This window comes from Etheostoma spectabile, unplaced genomic scaffold, assembly GCF_008692095.1.
Source record: "Etheostoma spectabile isolate EspeVRDwgs_2016 unplaced genomic scaffold, UIUC_Espe_1.0 scaffold00018250, whole genome shotgun sequence".
Classification (NCBI taxonomy): Eukaryota; Metazoa; Chordata; class Actinopteri; order Perciformes; family Percidae; genus Etheostoma; species Etheostoma spectabile.
The window spans coordinates 370328-389640 of NW_022604179.1; the positions used below are offsets into that span (position 1 = coordinate 370328).

The 19313-nt window shown below is 41.6% G+C and overlaps 1 protein-coding gene across 5 annotated transcripts in view; it reads left to right on the plus strand.

Moving 5' to 3' along the window:
• The first annotated feature begins 5314 nt into the window (after positions 1 to 5314).
• LOC116679818 (pericentrin) overlaps positions 5315 to 19313 on the plus strand; it is a 29839-nt gene continuing 15840 nt past the window's right edge. For 3 of the 5 annotated variants that reach the window (XM_032509275.1, XM_032509276.1, XM_032509277.1), the window contains exons 1-28: positions 5316 to 5552; positions 5640 to 6008; positions 6543 to 6723; positions 6940 to 7356; positions 7445 to 7663; positions 7902 to 7997; positions 8140 to 8283; positions 8441 to 8660; positions 8873 to 8952; positions 9098 to 9395; positions 9505 to 9605; positions 9865 to 9976; positions 10225 to 10351; positions 10598 to 10717; positions 10811 to 10889; positions 11084 to 11188; positions 12142 to 12253; positions 12345 to 12385; positions 12483 to 12617; positions 12749 to 12974; positions 13088 to 13238; positions 13747 to 14200; positions 14346 to 14543; positions 14649 to 14720; positions 15588 to 15692; positions 15966 to 16118; positions 16872 to 17018; positions 18857 to 19017. In XM_032509275.1, coding sequence (XP_032365166.1) covers positions 5419 to 5552; positions 5640 to 6008; positions 6543 to 6723; positions 6940 to 7356; positions 7445 to 7663; positions 7902 to 7997; positions 8140 to 8283; positions 8441 to 8660; positions 8873 to 8952; positions 9098 to 9395; positions 9505 to 9605; positions 9865 to 9976; positions 10225 to 10351; positions 10598 to 10717; positions 10811 to 10889; positions 11084 to 11188; positions 12142 to 12253; positions 12345 to 12385; positions 12483 to 12617; positions 12749 to 12974; positions 13088 to 13238; positions 13747 to 14200; positions 14346 to 14543; positions 14649 to 14720; positions 15588 to 15692; positions 15966 to 16118; positions 16872 to 17018; positions 18857 to 19017 — 4757 coding nt within the window. In that variant the 5' untranslated portion in view covers positions 5316 to 5418. Of the gene's footprint in view, positions 5553 to 5639; positions 6009 to 6542; positions 6724 to 6939; positions 7357 to 7444; positions 7664 to 7901; positions 7998 to 8139; positions 8284 to 8440; positions 8661 to 8872; positions 8953 to 9097; positions 9396 to 9504; positions 9606 to 9864; positions 9977 to 10224; positions 10352 to 10597; positions 10718 to 10810; positions 10890 to 11083; positions 11189 to 12141; positions 12254 to 12344; positions 12386 to 12482; positions 12618 to 12748; positions 12975 to 13087; positions 13239 to 13746; positions 14201 to 14345; positions 14544 to 14648; positions 14721 to 15587; positions 15693 to 15965; positions 16119 to 16871; positions 17019 to 18856; positions 19018 to 19313 lie in introns of all 5 variants that reach the window. The other 2 variants (XR_004329514.1, XM_032509278.1) reach the window with 1 other exon arrangement.

The following is a 19313-nucleotide window of genomic DNA, read 5'->3' on the forward strand; positions in this document are numbered from 1 at the left end:
TAACAAATCAAAATCATTTAAATGAAAAGGTTCATGAAACCCCAAGCAAAGTGCCACAAACCCCACTTTGAGAATCACTAGTAAAAAAAAAAAAAGGATTTTGAATTAGGTCATCTGTTAAGAGTAGTTCATTGAATTCCATTTCTTAGATGTAGTAGTTGCATCCGGCCCATGTTGGATCTCATTCAAAAGATTAGTAAATGATACAAATAACTCAACTGAACCACTGACATTCCTTATGACAGAAATCCTCCAACATGCCCCGAAGCCAGTCGGTAAGTACGCTATAGCAACTGGTGACTGGTGCAGACATTTAACTGTGTAGGGGATTGTGGACATTATTTTTTTAGGGATTTGGGTCTTCTGGCTTTGTGTTTTGTTTCTCTTTGCAAGGCAATCAGGGCTATCTTCTGCTTTTCTGCACCATGATACAATTGCTGTCAGCTTTGGAAATTTATGCTCTTAAAAGAATGACACGCAAAACAGATTATCAAGACTGTAACCCAGAAAGGAAAATTGCTTTGCAATTGTAACGTCTAATATAACCATGCAACTTTTTTTACACTGTCATGCTGGTGGCAGGCCATTAGGAGGTGCAGTGGCCCATGAGATTTGGCAAGGTTTAACTTGTTGCACTTGCATTTCACTTGAATGGTGTTGCTATGGTAATGCAGTGCTGTCAGTTGCCTTTACTGGCACATCAAAATTGATTTGATTTGGCACATGAAAAAGCTCCGATTTGATTTGCCACACTAAAAGCATGGGACGTATGTGTACAAATTGCACACTGACAAGCCAAACACGCACAAAACAACCTTGTGAGGTGTCTTGGTTAACATTGTAGAGAACACAACAGCAGCATTCAGCCAACCATTAACATAACGATGTGGCTACAATAAGCTCCATCCAGCTGGTTAGTCAGACTCTCAGTAGTGCATAAGCGGCCTTGGGCTAAACAACGCTCATCTGGCTAATATGTCTAGCTGAGATGTGATGTGTGTTGTGGCAGGCGGAGGCGGTGAACAGGGTGAAGAAAGGACATGGAGGGTGGGGTTTTAAGTGATAGTATGAAAGCAGATAAACAATGTGATGTGGGAAGAGATTTAAGTGTGGTGGTGGAATTAAGGCATGATTTTTTTAAGCAAAGCTTTTGGTTTTAGGAATCAAAAAAGGGGTGATAGTATGGTGGTGAACGCATTGCATGGCGCTAAACTGGAGTACAAAGCAAATCTACAATGTGGTATAATAAACGGTCATGAAAGATGTCATCAGAATTACCATTGGTGCACAAGCACACACAATGTTGTCATGCACATGCATGTGTGACTCATCATACAAAGCAACAAGTTGCTCTCCCGGCGCTGTGCAATCTCATATTGAATTGAGCAAGCACACTCTGATGCTGCTCGCCACACACAGAGCTCTGTCTCCTCCTCTCCATGTGAATGCATCTCCCAGTCTCCACCCTCTCTCTTCAGCCTAGGCACATACCATCCCCTATCCAGAGTTGTGGATCCCTTTGCACTGTACGTTGGTTGTGGCAGGGAGTTTTAGGATGAAGGCTGCAAGATCTACATCTGGACAGTAGAGCAATTGCCCTGATGAGGAAGAATTGACAGGTCAAGAAAGGAAGTCGATGCTTGGCTGTCAGTTATTGATGGAGGGATTCATGAGGGTTTCTGTCACAATGTGGACTGCTGTAATCTGATTTAAGCTGCTTAAAGAAGACAGATCGGCTGAGAGGGAGGGAAAGGGAGGGAGGGAGAGAGAGAGAGAGAGAGAGAGAGAGAGAGACTGCCATAAAAAGAGGACTGTGTTGCAAAGAGAAAGTGCCTGAGATGGATTTGTACCAAATCTGTCCCTCTGGAATTCAAGCTACATTCTGACTGGGGATGGTGTTTGAATGAACTTCTTGGGTTCAAATTCCTGACTTTTTTTTTTTTTTCTCTCGTGACTTTCAGAGGATGTTGTGATGCTTCTCGGAGCACCTGTCAACCTGTTTTCCTGTCTCTGAATTTGACTTTGCCACTTAAAAAAATAATAATCTTTTAACCTGGGACTGTTTCTGATCTGAGAGGTTGTTCAATGTGTGTCACAAAAATCTGCACTTCTCATGAGTTACATATAGCTCTCTGGAGATTTGACAATATTTAGCATCGTCACCTCATTTTAAACTTGGATACTTTGTCAGGCTATCGGGTGTAGGCTATTTTGGGTGTGAGTTTGGGATTTCTTCTTGGTTCATTAGGTACTGCAAATCAATTTTCTTTTCAACAGTGGGGACTATCAACAACTGGTACTTGTAATGATTTCAGAATGATGCTGTGAACATTCTTTTTCCTTTTTTTAACTGGGAAGATACCTCTGTACTCCAGTACTCTCTCACCATTGACCCCTGAGCATCACTATGCTGATAGTGTGGTGGTGCTCAGTGGTCCTGACCTACGTCTCCATCTACCTCTCGCTGTCCTTCCTGCGCAGCTTGCTAGCTTCCGACAGAAGCGGGCGAAAGGCGACGGTGCGGGGGCGCCGAAAAAGACGCAGAAGAGGAAGGGCAAGACTGTCACGCAGAATGACGGAGCGACGCAAGGCCGCCTCGTAGAACCAGCACTATCTTCAGCCAATGACACAGAGCTGAACAAGAAGACCAACCATGAGGTACACCACCGAATCAGTCATGCATCATTAATAGTTACTGAGGAGACTGGAGATATCTGATTTGTGTGAATCGGTTTAATTAGAACAGCTGCTCATTTTCTCCACACATACTGCTGTATTGCATGCCATCAGTCTGGATTGTTCCTGGGTCACACTACCTGACCTACTGTAGTTGTCTGTTTGCTCACTGTATGCTTTAACAAGTGGTCTGTGCCCCCTGCTCAGTAAACCTACATTAGAGAAATGGGTCACTAACCATTACGTTGCCTGTAGGGCATGTTGTCATAGCAACCTGGTCAGGATTAACTCTGGCACTATTTACTGCCTTTTTTAAAGGAAACGTTCACAACATTAGATCACACATGGATTGCAAGGATAAAAGATGGACTCAATCAATTCTAAACCTCCTTTAATCCTTCAGGAACCCCAGAAGCCAGAGAAATCAGAGGTTGAGCAGAACCAACAGAAGGCGGCTCAGCCCCCTACCTGGGACCAAAGCTCGTATCCTGTGGAAGATTTTAGAGAAGAGCTAGTGGCGCTCACTGGCAAAGAACAGCTCAAGGTATACACAGTTGGGGATTGTCTAGTTGTTGCTGTTAAAGAGTAAACTGGGCTTAGCTATGTGACTCAATATGAGTAGCACCAGAGAAGATAGGTTTAATGTCATAAATGCATACTCATTATTATAATCTTAGGCTTTGGATTCACACATTGGAACTGGGGTCTGAAATCTTGCTATAAATCATTGTTCCTCTTGCAATGTATTTAGATTTATTTTGTCATATGGAGTTATTTCTCTTCATGCTTGATTTACCCATTAGACAACTGGAGCCGTGTTGTGATAGTGTGTATGATTAAGAGGGGGTGTGTATTTGTGTGCAATGTGCCATCAGCAACCCATGGGAATGTAACTGCTCTTCTGCATTGTCTGCTTGACTGAACTGACCATCAAATACAGCGTAGTATATCTATTTGTTTCGAGTTGTGCAAATGCTATAAAATGTCTTTGTTATTTTATGTGATTTCAAGGCCTCAACTTGTCTTGACTATAGTGTCATATCGTGTGTCACATGTTACACATGTTATAGAAGTCTTAAAGTGCTCATATTATGCTTTTTTTCCCTTTCCTTTATTGTGTTATACTGTATATCGTTTTTGTGCACTTTATACGTTTACAAATTGAAAAAGCACAAAGTCCCCCCCCCCCCAGGGACAAACCATTTCCAAAAGAGAACACTGTTCACAAACCGCTCTATTGTAGTCCAACCTTTACTTCTGTGACAAACGTGATGTCACTTTGTAACAAACGTTATAATCCTCGCCTAGCTGCTAGCATGGCACTCCCTCATGCTCTGCAACTGACAAGCTAGCAGTGCTTACCTAGTTACTACACATTTGCGACTCCCAACAAAGATGGTACAGAAGCGAGATGCCTCACTCTGTAGCTAAAACAGAAAACTCTGTTGCTGCAGCAATGTGCGGTACAACAAAAATATGGTGTTTTCTGAAAACTAAACCACATAAACCTATTCTGGTACAACCTCTAAATACAATTATGAATCTGAAAATAAACATAATATGAACACTTTAAAATTATGGTACAGTTTCCTCTGATACTGTAGGGCAATTGGCATTGCCAATTTTCTATTCTAAATATGTATGATTGTGTGTATGTCTGTGCTTCGGAAAAAAAATCAACCCACACATTTATTACACTTGCAGCAGCTACAGCAGGCTGTGGAGAAGCGTAATGAGATAATTGCTAGGCTCAGCTCCAACCTGCAGGAGGCCCTGGCCAGCAGAGACCAGGTACAACTGGAGGCACAGTCACTTGCTGGACAGATTCAGGCGCTACAGAGACAGCTCCAGCAGGTAAGTGCCTCTCAAAGCTAAATCTGGCACAGCACTTCAGGATTGATGTTCACTAAATATAAGCATTTCACTATTCAAATGCACTGAACTTGGATGAATTGTCTTTTACACAGACCAGTGCAGAGTTCCTGCGCATCAAAAGTCAGTCAGGGGCTGAAGTCCTCAACACTCGACAACAGCATCAGCACGGCCCTTGCTCTCAAGATGCAGACCTTGGTCATAAGGAGGCTCCTTCAGGGGAATCGGGGAGTGCGGGTCCTGGCTCCCAGTCATGTGTTGAACGTTTTAGCATTGGCACTGACAGTGAGACAGACGTTGTTCGCAAACTGAGGGCTGAGCTGGAAGAAGAAAGGGAGAACAGCCAACGCATATGTGCTGAACTAGTGAAGGAGATGGAGAAACACCAACATGTGCTTTCTTTACTGGAAGAGGAGAAGAAAGGCAGGGAAGAGGAGCAAAAAGAAAGGGAGGCACAGCTGCAAGACCTCCAGACCAAGTTTAACTTAGTCCAAACTCAGTGCCTTGAGATGCAGCAGTACAAAGAGGAGAAGGAGACGCTGAACAGAGAAGTGCTGGAGCTGAGGAAAAGGCTTCAGGAGGAAGAAGATGACATAAAGAGGAGATTTAGTGAGGAGGTGGCCAGCTCTGCTCTTCGTCTCCAGAGACGGAGGAGGAGATGCAGAGGCTCAGAGAGGAGCACAGAGAGGAGGTAGAGAGAGTCAGGCAGCTGTTGGAGGAGAGGGAGAGAGAACTGAAGTTTAGAGAGGAAGAGGTCATAGGACTCAAAGCTTCTAAAAATCGTCAAAACAAGCAAAAGCTGGTTTTAGTTGTGATGAAAAGATTAGCATAGGTGAGGCCAATCTGGAAAGCGGACCTGATGAGGACAGCATGAATGTATCAATTCCTGGGGATATTCTAATGGAGCGCTACCTGTCTTCAGCTCCTCGTGCACACTCCCCATCTTCAGTGGTCAATGAAAGCTTAGAACACTGCAGTCAGCTGGACATCTCTGCAGACTACAGGTTAGAGGAATGCTAATTGTTATCTTTTGTGTGTTTCTGAGGCATAGGCGGGTTTAATCCCCTAATTTGTTTTTGTGCCTCTTGCAGTTTTGAGCTAAACAGTGAAATATTGGGAGATGAACCGCTGTTGTCAATTTCAAACCGTTTCGCCGAAGACGACAGCCTCCACAACAGCCTCCACAACACCTCTACCCCTCAGGGCTCCCCTGGCATCCCTGTGACTGACCATTCCCAACCTCAGTCTCCATCCCAGTGGCTTCACAACTCCACCTCCGGCGAGCTGGAGCTGAGTAAACTGTCCGAGCAGCACTTTGAGGAAACTGACCTGGAAAAAGAGCTGCTGAATCAGCAGTGTGGGGAGCTCCGTGAGGAGCTGGTGCTCAAGGACAGAGACTTGAATGTGCTAAGGGAGGAAGTCATCAACTGTGCTGAAGAGCTGGAGGAGGCCAGGAGCAGGTACTTAAGTTAATTAGGGCATGTAGTTAATACATTATTTTTTTCCAGATAGCTTTCTTTGTATTACTATTTAAGCTATTATACTATACATGTATTATTTCTTGGTGCTCACTTTCTTACAGTATGCATGTACCAATTTTAATTTTCGGGTTAAATGTTTCATCCTAATATTTTTCTCCAAGTAAAAATCATTGTTGGTTCATTTTAAAGTCTGTTAAAGCTTTTGGATAAAAGTGAATTTACTGAAACTCGTTATCTGTCCTTTTAAAAAGAAAGTTTTAGTGAACTAACACTCATACGGTTGTCAACTAACTGATTAGTTGGTTTAATTGACAAATCTGAAAAACTGAGTTTACCCACAGAGAATCATGCAAAAGCCCCTCTTTAAATCTTGTGTTTGCCAGAGCTGTGCTCATAAGTTTCTTGGCCCTATTATTATCTCATGCAAAATTGAATATGTTTTTATTGGTTGTCCAAAGCTATTTTACCATTTTAATCAACTCAATAACTTTTTGACTGTCTTTGTATGTTCAGGTGGGCCCAAGTAACAGAAGAGCTCCAGCAGACTCTGTGGGAGCTTGAAGAGGAGAAGGAGAAGAGGAGACATGTTGAAGAGGAGATGAACTTTAGAGTCCATGATCAAGACAACCTGAAGAACAAACTAAGTGCCTTAATGGAAGAAAGAGAAAATGACAACCAGCTGCAAACACTGCAGGTATGTGGGTTTGTCTTAACTGCTAAATAAGAATGTAAACATGCTAGTCTCTGCATGCAGTTTTTTGCCCAACTTAGTTTAGATGGATATAAATAATACAATACAGCAGCAGTAATGTGTTTGTGCTTAAAGCTTCAAAAGTAGCAGGCATCAAATTCATGAGAAAAATAAGTATTGTATACAAAAAGCTAATTGACATTTCTTCTTTTTCCCAAGGCTCAATGTGAAATTCTCACATTGGAGCTAGAGGAGGCCAAAACAGCGCACAAAACCACAGGAGCCCTACTAGGTCAAAGGACTATGGAGCTGGACGAAACATTAAAGGAGCTTGAAACTACTCGTGCACAGGTTGTAAATGTTCAAACCGAAGTGGAAAGGTTGCGGGAAGAGCTGGAGAAGAGCCAGGGCAGTCTGGACAGTGCTGGAAAAGAGAAGAATGAACTAGAGTCTCAGATCTTCTGTTTGAAACAAAACCTTAGCAATCTGGAGGAGGCCCAGGTCCAGGCAGCGCAGGAGAGAGAGGAGCACAGGAGAAAAGAAGAGGAGATGGAAGACCGGATTAAGAAAATGGAACAAGTCTTAGAGGAGGAGCTGGAACAGTTTGAGAACCTGCTAAAAGCCAAGGATTTTGAGGTGAGATGTATAATGTTAATTATTTAGCTTGTTGGAATGTCTACTGCTGTCAAGAGATTAAATATGATGTACACAATTGTTTTTAAAGTTGGCTGAAAAGAAGGAGAAATGGGAGGAAGAGAGACAGGAGAAGGATAAAGAGCTTATTGATGTGAGGCAACACCTGGAGGAGCAGAGGAGGGAGAGAGAAGAGGAGGTGAAAGCTCTTCTGGAGAAGCAACTTGTGGCTGTTGAGGAGGCTACAGAAAGGCTCAAGACATCTCATAAACAGGAGATAAAAGACCTGATGGAGAAATGTCAGCAAGAGGTGGGATTTACAGACTGCACAAACTTCAGAGGCCATTCTTTTTTTTCCTTTTTTTACAATTTGTATCTTTTTACCATAACTATTTTTTCATAAGCTACCATATGAACCTAGAGGATTTTTTTTTCTCCACAGCATTGAATGTTTTCTCACTGGGTGGATTTGATACAGATTCCCATTAAATATCTTTGCCTTCTAGGCCTGTAATTTTCTTAATATGTTTATCTCCATAAATTCTTAGATTTCTGAGTTAAACTCTCACCTGGAGTCGGAACTGCTAAAGCGGCAGGCCATTATGGAGGAAGAACAGAAAAGGCAGATCAGCCTAATCAAACAGGTATCAGAATAAAGTGTGATCACTGCACTTTCAGCAAGACTCACTACAGTGGAATCTCCTCTCTTAGTTATTACACGTTTTGCATTCAATTGCAATTTTGTGTATTATTTTTCAACCCATTCCCATTCTTTGTCCTCCCCAGGTGACTGAACGTGAACATGAGAGGATGGTTTCAGAGCTGACCACCAAACACAATGAGGAGCTGAGTCAACTAAGGGCAGAGTTGTTTTCTGAGCTGAGGGAAAGCATGGAGGCTGCTCACCAGGCTGAACTGCAGCAGGCCCAGGTACAGTGTCTCCTACATACCAGTTTTCATAAATTGGTATGTAGGATAACCGTGTCCCCTAAATGTAAAATATAACACACTACTGTCCCAACATGCGATCAATACTTGAGTAGGAAAAGCTCTCACACGAAACCTTATGCTTTTAACTTGACGCTAGGTTGAAAAGACAAGGGAGCTTGAAGCCTTGCGTCTGAGCCTGACCAACGTCCACGTGTCCCATGAGTCTGCTCTCACCAAGGTCCAGGTGTCCTCAAGGGAGACATTTGCCCAGGAAAGTGCACTCTTGCAGGCCCAGCATCAGTTCGAACTGGACCAGATCAGACGGCAGAACCAGGAGCAGCAGGAGTCTCTGCATGAGCTGCACCAACAAAACATGAGTGAGTGCAAACTAAGAGAGCTTTTTTAGTCATTGTTCTTGTTTATGTTTCCCCGTAGGTGCACTCAAAGTATGTTCCATTATAGATGCGAGTGAGTCACCCTCATTCTTCAGAGACATGTTCAGGACAAAGTAGAGCACAATGACTGTAACCTTCACATTGGAGTTGGACATGGCTGAATCTTTTCATTTGTTTTGTGGATTTATGTTTAGGTGAATTGAAGCAGCAGTGGGAGACTCGTGTTGCTCAGGAGAGAGCTGCCATGGAGGAAAAGCACTCCAAAGAGATACAGGTCAAGCTTCATACAAATTGGGTTGCATTTACGGCAATTCTGTGATTTTGAATTCTGTCAGTTATTTGATTCTGTCATTTTATTGGTACATTTAAATTATTTAGATTATATATTTCAAATTATCTTGGTCTTCTCTTTTTCTCAGGCTCTTAGATCACAGTGGGATAAGGATGCTGAGAGCACTCATTGGAACCTCCAGACATCTCTCTCAGAGACCCAGAAGAGCCTTACTGCGACCCAGACAGAACTCGCCAGCACTCAGGCCTCCCTCACCCAGACAAACAAAGCTCTGACTGAAGCCCAGGCTGCTCTGTCACAGACCCAGTCAGAGCTGCAGGAGTCACTGGCCCAGCTCCGGGAACTCCAGACTTCTAGTAAGGAGCAGAACCAGAAACGAGAGGAGGAGCTGAAACAAGCCTGGGCTGACAGAGATGCCGCTGCCCGTGAGTTGAATCCTTGTACTGAGTTTATGCCGTGCATGTTGTTCCATGGATTTTGTGTTCTTGTTCTTTTAAATTGTTATGGTGTTGCTCTGTTGTGAATGCTGCTTAGGTGCACTGGAGGAGTTGGTTTCTAGTCAAAGGGCAGTGCTGCAGGAGAAAGAGCAGCAAGCACTCCACCTACAGGAGAAGGAGCAACAACTACAGCAAGAGGTGAGTTCACTGAAACACATGAACACATAGTTTAGTTGCCATTTATTTCTCATTTCATAGGCTATATCATTTAATAACAATAAAGCTTAATAGTTTTTTAAAATTTTAGTTTTAAAGACATTTCACATATTAGGTAGCACCAGCCACTAAAATAATAGGACATTTATAAAAATCTAAATTCACAATAAATAAAAGTAAGTTTTTGTTAAAAAGAGAGAAAAAAAAAGAAATTGATTGATGTTTTCTCTCTGTGAGCCAGGTTTTGCGCCTTCAAGAGGAAAAGACCTTGCTAAAACGGAGCTCAGAGCAAGAAGTAGGTCAGCTGTGGACCCAGCTGGAGAGCATGAGGACCAGTCGCCAAGAGTTGGGAGGTGAGATTGATAAACCAGCCTGATATCTGCTTGACAATGCTGTACTTTCACCTGGTGCATTATGTAAATACTCACAGCTAAGTTATTCCAAACTTCCCCCAAATACAAGGTATAAAAAAACATGTTGCTTTATCAACAATGGCTGTTGTCTGTGATGTGATATGACACAAAGACAGAAAAATGGAACTTGACTGCAAGCATGTAACTTCAGTTGCTGTGCTCTTACCTTTTTTTTGTATTTGTTGTAGAGCTGAAGGAGCAGCTGCTTGCTCGCTCAACTCGTGTGGATGATATTGAGCGCCTGAAGACGGTATTTAATGAACAGAAACAGGAAATCAAAGAGCAGAATGAGGCTGAGCTGGAAAGCCTGCGGAGGTATGAGGGCACAAAACGGGATCGTAGGTTGATGCATTTCTTCTCACAAAAGTATTTTTTTTTCAGGTTTGAAGTGATGTTTAGAACCAAAATTGATGTCAGAAATTGTTTTGATGATGCGGTTTGCACTGCATGTCTTATGTTGGTCACAGTCTACAAGACTGTAACTCATATGTGTCTATTGTCCTCTGCCCTTTCACTGACCCCATGCAAATGTATACGTGCTTTACCTTTATCCTCCTTTAGGTACTTTGAGCAGCGATTGCGGGCAACAGAGGAGAGCTACAGAGAGGAAATTGCTCTACTCCAGCTAAGGCTGGTGGAAAATGCCTTGGAGGAATCAATGCTTAAGACTGTAGATAACAGGTATGCCAGTAGATGAGTATGGAAGACAAGATACATGTACTACAAACTTGGATTTATTTCTTTTCATATCAGTGCCTTTGGACTCTCTTTCAGTTCCATATCTCAAGGCGAAACTGAAGAGGAGAAAGATCATGTGCTTTCTGATACTGGTCTCAAACTGGAGAAAAACACAGTGCGTACATACTAAATGAGAAAATGAATTGTATAAGACATTTTAACCACCTTCTGTTGCTAGATAAATATGTGCAATTGAGCACTTTCATATGTCTTAATAGAATGTCACAAGATCTTCTGCACATTTCGAACTGCATTTGTTTTGTGATCTTGATCACAACGTATCTTAGCATCATGTTATCTCTCAACCAGGAAGCGCTTGACAGTTTGCGCCTTCAACTGGAGGAGAACCACACAGTGAAGCTTGCCAATCTACAATCTTCTATGGATCTTTCCTTTGAGGAAGAGCTGCGACAGGTCAGACACAAACTCCATCCTTCAATCTTGAATGCCTCAAAAAAAAAAGAATAAGAAGCTAATATGAGAGGTTCTTGGCGCACAGTAGCCTTAAGGTTGGTTTATGCTTTTTAGAGTCATTCTTGCTCATTCAGAACTAGTTTTTAAGATGTGTTGTTCAGCCACGTCAGAAATCAGAAGTGTTCATGGTTGTGCCAAAGGACAATGCTTGAAAGCGGGGTGAAAAACCAACTATCATAGAGAGATGGGGGACATGTGAAATTGTTTTAATGGTGCTCCTGTTAAGACAGTCTCTCCTGGAATCCATTTACAGTGTTGCACTTGGTTGTTCAGATAAAAAGTGACAGAATTGGTTGTCAAGAATAGGAGGGGGGAGGAGAGAACTAGCGAGAGGTAATTGAACCCTGCCCCCTTTCTCACCTCTAATTAGACAGCACAGCTGGCTAATTAGAGCGTGAAGTGGTGTGAATGTAAATGTAAATGTGCTGTATTTATATAGCGCTTTTCCAGTCTTACCAACTGCTCAAAGCGCTTTTACATCATACAGGAAACATTCACCATTCACACACATTTTTACACTGTGGCCGGGGCTGCCGTACAAGGTGCCACCTGCTCATCAGATAAACACTCACACACATTCACACTCCGATGCGCAGCACCGGGGGCAACTTGGGGTTCAGTGTCTTGCCCAAGGACACTTCGACAATGACTGCAGGGGCTGGGATCAAACCACCAACCTTCCGATTGGCAGGCAACCGCTCTACCACTGAGCCACAGCCACCCCAATGTAGAATTGAGAGTTCTTGAAATGGTTGGACACAGCGCCTTCAATCCAATGTTGGGATGATGTTGGCAGAGGAGGAAGCTATTTGAACGTCAAAGAAGCAGTTCTTTTGAATATACTGGCCCTTTTATTCTCTTGACTTGTTTTTAAATCGTAACTTGTGCATTAGGTGCGCTCAGACATCACTGACCAGTACTATGAAGAGCTGGAGGAGAAGAAGACTCGTCATGCCCTGGAGATGGAGCAACTCAGAGCCAAACTTTCTGACCATCATTTACATGGTACTTCACTTCACACACATTATAAAATACAAATATAGTATTGAGAAGTTGTTAAAATTAAATAACGACTCCTCAAATATCTTTGTCGCAGAGCTTACCAGAGTTCGTTTGGAGGCAGCAAGGCAGGTTGAGGTGAGAAGAGATAATTGGATAATCTATCCCAAAAAAATAAATAAAAATAACACGCTGACTTTGACCATATAATGCAATTTTGTGGTGATATAATTAGGTGGAGGTTGAACAGAGGATGTGGTCTCAAACTGAGGAGCTGCAGACGAGGATGAGCATCATTCACACTCTGGAGAACAGACTGGCTGCCTTGAGTGAACAACATGATGCAGAACTGCAAAGAAACACACAAGAGGTACACACTCGTATATAAGCCTGCATACTAGAAAGGTTGTAAAAATATATGATTGTTATACGGATTTATTAATACAATATGGGAAATTCAAACCATGTTATTTATTTATATGTTCCTTCCACCTCCTTCAGATGAAACAGGAGTTTGCTGGTGAGCTTGTTCATCTTGAAGAAGCACAGAAACAGCAAAGGGAGACGCTGAGAGAAGAGCTCCAAGAGAAGCATGAAGCCGAGCTCTCTGACCTAAGGTCAGACCTTCACAAAGAGACGGAGAAGGACAGGACATACCTTGAAAAATCACTTCATGAGGAGAAGGAGAAGTTAAAATCTCTACAGGCTGCACTGGAAAACGATGAGAGTAAGATCATTTTTAAAATACTCAAAGTAGAATTTTGGTTCATTATAGCTTCTAGTCAGATCAGAAGTGTGGGTTTTCTAATAGCTTCATACATGTTGTGTTTTGTCTTTTAGGCCCACAGGTCCTAATAGTGCGGCAAAGACTGGAGGCCCAGTATGATGATGAGCTGCAAAGGGCAAAGAACTGCATGGCAACAGAAATAAAGGAGCTCACTGCTCTCCTCCAAGAGCAGGGGGAAGAGCGGCTACGCCAAGCCAAAGAGAGGTGAGCTCTCTATCGAGGCTCTAGATTCTTAAGTCTTGATTGCAGCTGGAGGTCAATGTTTTTTTTGTTTTTTTTGTAGATGTGTCACATAGCATTAATGACTTTAATGTATCAAAAATCTATTTCCTTTTTTGACATAACAAGAAAACTTTAAAAAAGTGGAATCTTTAACAGTGTTGTATTTGTGATCAGCAGTCATAATCAGCTAATCTCAAGTATGAGAAACCATTAACTGATCAAATTTATTGTAATTTTCTGTTGATTGAATAATCGTTTCAAGAGTGTGTGGGTAAGGACAAAATGTATTTAAAGGGGCAGTCCCCTTTTCAAAAGTTGAGATTTGTGTCACTTCTATTATGGTATGAAAACTGAATGGTATGCAGCAAGCCACTGGAAACTGGTGTGTTTTTTCCTTTTTAGTCAAAATAAAATCACTTCAAGTTGGGTTTTGACGGGGACTGAAATTCTTTGTTTTGAAGAATTTGAGGTATTTTGTGTGTGTGTTCAGGTTCCAAGAGGAAAAAGCAGCGCTGGAGCAGAGTTTGGCCCAGAAATCTGAAATCTCTCTGGCAGAGCTAAAGAACAGACATCAAACTGAGCTGGAACATGAGAGAGCAACACTACTGAAAACACACTCGCAAGAGAAGGACACACTCATTGCCAAACACAAAGCACAACAAGATTCACTCAGTGCCAGTCACAGAGATCAGCTTGCCGCTACGGCCGTTGAGCTTGAATCCAAACACGACGCTGAGCTTGTTGCCTTGGAAGCAGCCTTCGATTCCAAACGAAAGGCAGACCTTGAAAGTCTGGAGGCTGTTTTTCAGGAGACCAATCAGGCTCAGCTGGAGGCTTTAGAAGCCGATTTGACTCGCAAACACCAAGAAGAGAGGGATGAACTGGAAAAAAGGATGTTGGGTAATATGGACACGTTGGAGGCAACATACCTGAAGGAAGTGCAAGTAAGGACACAGAATTTGTAACAAGTTAAACAATATAATTTCAGACCTCATGTTAGCAATGTTTGAACTTCTTTAGAACACAATACTGCCCTTGTTCATGGTTTCGAAGTACTTTTGAATGCCATCATTTTGTTGAAAATCTCAGACACTGCGTGATGAAATACCGCAACTTGAAGAGAGGTATCTTCAAAACCTGAATTTCCAGAAGTCACAACATAAGCAGACAATGGAGCGCCATGCCGCAGAGCAGATATCCATCAGGGAGGAACTGAGGAAAGAGCTGGCTCAGGTGCACGTAGAGAAGTTTAGTGCCATGGCAGCAGAGCTCAGCCACGTTCACAAGGTGAGACAAAAAGATGGGTGGCCGACCTCTGGCTAACATCAAATAATCAATCAATAAGCAAACATACAGGCAATTGACAACTTCTACAACAATTTGTTCTTACAGACTGAGCTTGCTACTCAAAAAGAGGCCTTAGATACTGAACACTGCAAAGCCCTGGAGACCCTTAAGAAGCAGGTACTTACCCAATCATCCTTGCATTACTATGGTTTTCTAATCTCTTAAAAAGCCCAAAATTTAATTGTTGACATAAATAAGAAATATTGAATATTTTGTGATTTTTTTTTTATTATTTATTTGTTTTCATTTAACTGATCAGAGACAAAAAGTCAAATGCAATATCTAGTCAAAGCAAAACAGTGTTTTCCACGGATTGCGAATGTATTTGCAGTGGTTGGCCATCACACACTACTGCACCATTCTGTCATTCCGAACTTGAAATCCCATTGCTTCAGTGGTTACAAAGGGAGAGTTTAAAATGTAAAAATACAAAATAAAATCAGTTTTTTGGGATCATATTTGGGTGGGATGCCCAAAAATTAAGACCAAAGCTTTTAAGGGAGCTAGATTACACTTGCTAGATGTGATCACTAATTGCTAGTGTAGGGAAATATGATATATATATATATATATATATATATATATATATATATATATATATATATATATATATATACATACACATACACACACACACACACACACACACACACACCCCGAAAAACAATAAACTGAATCTCTGGTATTTGACCTTTTGTAGGTAATGGGTCACCTGTCCGGTTATTGTATTCTATAAATTATTAAAATATTACTATATACATTGTTAATGCAACATAAAATGACATTACATAGTTAAAGGCCATATGAGGAGTTTATACATACTGCAAACCCTTATGCTGGTAGATTAAATAATCAATTTTCTTAAAGGCTTTTCCCTTTTGGACAGAAAATGTTGACCTTTCAATTGCGCACTGTCCAATTTGATGATGTTTCAATGTTCAGCAAGGTTTAATTTGTCTTTGCACTGTGTGCTCTGTTTCTCAGGTTTTAGAACTCGAGCAACAACACAGCACTGCTCTTCAGGAGCTCTCAGATACCTGCACTGCTGAAAAAGAACAACTCATTGCACAGTACCAGCTCCAGCTACAGGTGTGTATGTATGTGTGTGTGTGTGTGTATGAGTTTACGTGCAGTGCTCTGACAGTTTAATAGTTGTCAGTAGAGTTCTTGTCTCTCTGGCTCTTACAACCCATCACAGAAGGGATTACACAGAATTATTGTTCATCCTTCATAATGGTTTATTTGTAAGTAGAGAGACTGAGTATTTATTTGGATTTGCTCTGAGAAGCACTATGAATCTGCGCATTTGACCCAACTGCACTGTGTGTTATTAAACAAACACATGACGTGTGTCTGCTGTAGGAGTTGAGGGGTGTCTCTGCGCAGGAATTGGAGGCATGTCGCAGGGAGCTTGAAGAGGAGTCATTAAGACAGCGTCAGCACTTCCTCGAAGAGGTGGAGCTCCTCAAAGTCCAATCAGAGGAGAGACTGCAGGACCGGATTCATCAACTGAAGGTAAAATAGGAGATTCCTTGGAGTGATGAGGAAAGAGATGATGGAGAAAAAGCTTAAACGCATCCTTTTGCTAAACATCTAAATAAAGAACACCTTTTTTAGGCAGCCATGTTGCCTGTATACAATCATTCATGTAATGTGAAAAATATGATCTTTCCCATTATGTTTTGTTTATATATCTGAGTCTGAGTGCCTGTTTGAAACAGTATTATGTAATATCTCTGGATTATTGAGAGCTGTAGTGTGTAAGCGTGTCAGTGTGTTGTAGCGTTGCCCTCTCTAAGCTGCTGGTGCACCAGTTTGTTCCTAGGGATAGCTCTTCCGGTTGGACTCTGTCCCACTGGAGCTTTATTCAAACCCAGTTTCCACATAATCCCACCATCATATATGTAGAAGTGTTCTTCTCTGTCTGTCTCTTTGTTCTCTGAATCTGTGTGCTGAGCTGTACTGAGTGTGTGTTTTGTGTTACTGCCATCTGAACAGTGGCTAAATGGGATGGATCTAAGCTTTTTATCCTCTGATGCAGAAGGTTTTAAGGCTGGAGGTATTTAATTTTTTTTCAGACATTTGGCATTTAACCATCTGAAGTGTGCAAACCAGTAGCCGGCCCCAAGGCAGTGAGACATGGCCGGAGATCTCTTTAGCTGAGGAACAAATAAACCTGCAGCTTTTAAAAATGGTGATCTGCATCTTTTAAAGATGGTGATTTGCATCTTTTAATTGATGTACCAACATCACTGCTTTTGTTTGAAGACTGAGTTTGAAGAGCAGAAGGAGGCAGAGCTTGAGGACCTGAAGCAGAACTTTACGTCTGAACAGGAGGAGAAGGAGCAGAGCTACACGGACAAAATGAGCCAGCTCACTGTCCAACTGCAGCAGCTAGACGCTGTGGTGGCCCAGGTACTAGAGAGACACACACACACACACACACACACACACACACACACACACACACACACACACACACACACACACATACATATATATATATATATATATATATATATATATATATATGCAATCTTCTAGTCTAGTGTTTTTAAATTGTGTTTTTAGTGCAAACAAAAAGACAGGTAAGTGCCGCCTCACTTTGCTGGCGGTCAGACAAGACAGACCTGTTTTGAATTATAATAAATACTGTAATACAGAATAATCCGTAAACTCACATTTATACCAACATACATTTATTTTAATTTCATAACCGTAAATTCTGCCTGTCATTGGAGCAATGATTTATTTTGTTTGTTGTTGTCAAGATGTGAGGCATACTGAAACTTTTATGTTAATTGTTTACTATCCCCTTGGTAACTAACAAGATAGTCACTATACCCCCTAAATCCTTTGGCTGCATAGGAAGTTGCTTCATAAATACATGTGATTTCTGCTGTCCCATACCTTTCTACTACTTTTGATTTTATAAATCCATAATAAAGCTTTTCGGCCCAATCAACATGTATGTGGCTAATGATGTATGTATACATGCCATGTTTCCATGGCACCGTCCTGGCTTGGTTTGTGATGGTGAGATACCGGTATTAACTACACACACACACACACACACACACACACACACACACACACACACACACACACACCCCCATGAGGTTAGCAAAGAGAAGCTTAAAGAGCGGTTGGGAAGGTGCAGTTGTCAGGGCAACAACAATGTTTTGTTGAGGCAGGTGGCTGCATGAGACGTGTTTGATGGGAGGGAGAGGGAAAACGGGAGGGAAGACGTGATCAAAGGACAGGGAGAGAATGAAGTGTTCGAAGAATTAAAGGTTAAAAGAAAATGACTACAGACCTGAATGAAAACGCGGGTAAAGTTGTGCTTACCTCAAATCCCGCACTGACTTGGCACTTAACTGGAGTACGGCTGCCAAGGATGCCTGATGATTACAGTCAGTGTATGTATGCATGTATGCTTTAGGCTTGTTTTAAAAGAGCAGGAATGTGTTTTTTTTAAGCTTTTATATAACTGATGTGTTTTGGATACTGGTGCTGGTGGTTGTCTCTGGATAAGGTGGATTTCTCTAACCATCAACATCTGGTTTTGATTTCCTTTTTTGAATGTAGCTTTTGTCATGCTATTGGCACTTATAGGTTGTTGGTGGCCATGTGATTTTTGTTGTTTCCCTTGTGACTGAGACTATGTGATGCTTTTTAAACAAACCGAACGAGCTGGCAGTGAGCAAGTCTTTGAGGTGTTCATTTAACTAATTTTGGCTTGAACTTCTTGCTCTAATTGTGGGTCAATTCTGTGTTTCTCTCCTCTCTGGCACACAGTTACACACATGCATATCTTTTAAAGAAGTCAAAGCAGTTGGGAGATAGGGGTGGCGGGAAAAAAACAATACATCATAGTATCACAAAATTTTCTGTGGCAAAACTATATTGATACACAGATGCCAAGTACAGATCTTTCATTATGTGTGTTAGTCAGTTTGTTTGCTTGACAATCCCATTTTGCAGCAATAAAATTAAAGTGAAATGAACAAGCTATCTTTTTAGATAGAACAGATAATCACAAAGTTTTTCTTTGGGGACATACATTGCAATATATTGTAGAATATCGCAATAAACATTAAAATCTCAATATCTTATGTGCCATAAGTAAAATGAGAATATCGAATCATGGGTCCTCTGGTGATTCCCACCCTTAGTGGGAGAGGGCAGTTAATAGGTTGGTCTTAATAGTTTGGTAGAATTAACCTGCTCTCTCTGTGTTTCTGTTTTTCTAGCTGCGAGCTGAAGTTGGCTGTCTGCAGGGAGAGTTAGAAGGGAAGCGCGCAGAGATGGAGACTTTGGACAATATCCTCCAACGAAGGGAGCGAGAGAGTCAGGAGGAAGGCAACCTTCTCAAGATGCTCACTGATGACTTGCAGACTGCTAAAGAGGAAAGGTAAGTGATGGTCTTTGTGTTTTTATGTTGTGTACATTGTTTAATATGTATAGCTGGGTGAATTTCAGCCAGCCCTTTGTTAATATTACCTGGTGACTTGTAGGTTTTTCAGTTAAATGTATGACATGACAAGCTAATGGCAACTTTGGACCATATAGATTACCTCAGATTCAGAAGAAATGTTACTTTCTGCCTTGATAAGTCTTGTTGGTGCTACCGAACTGAAGACTTGCTTTTTTAATTTTATTTTACTATTTCATCCATTTTAACTTTATTGGAAACATTCTGTCTGTCTG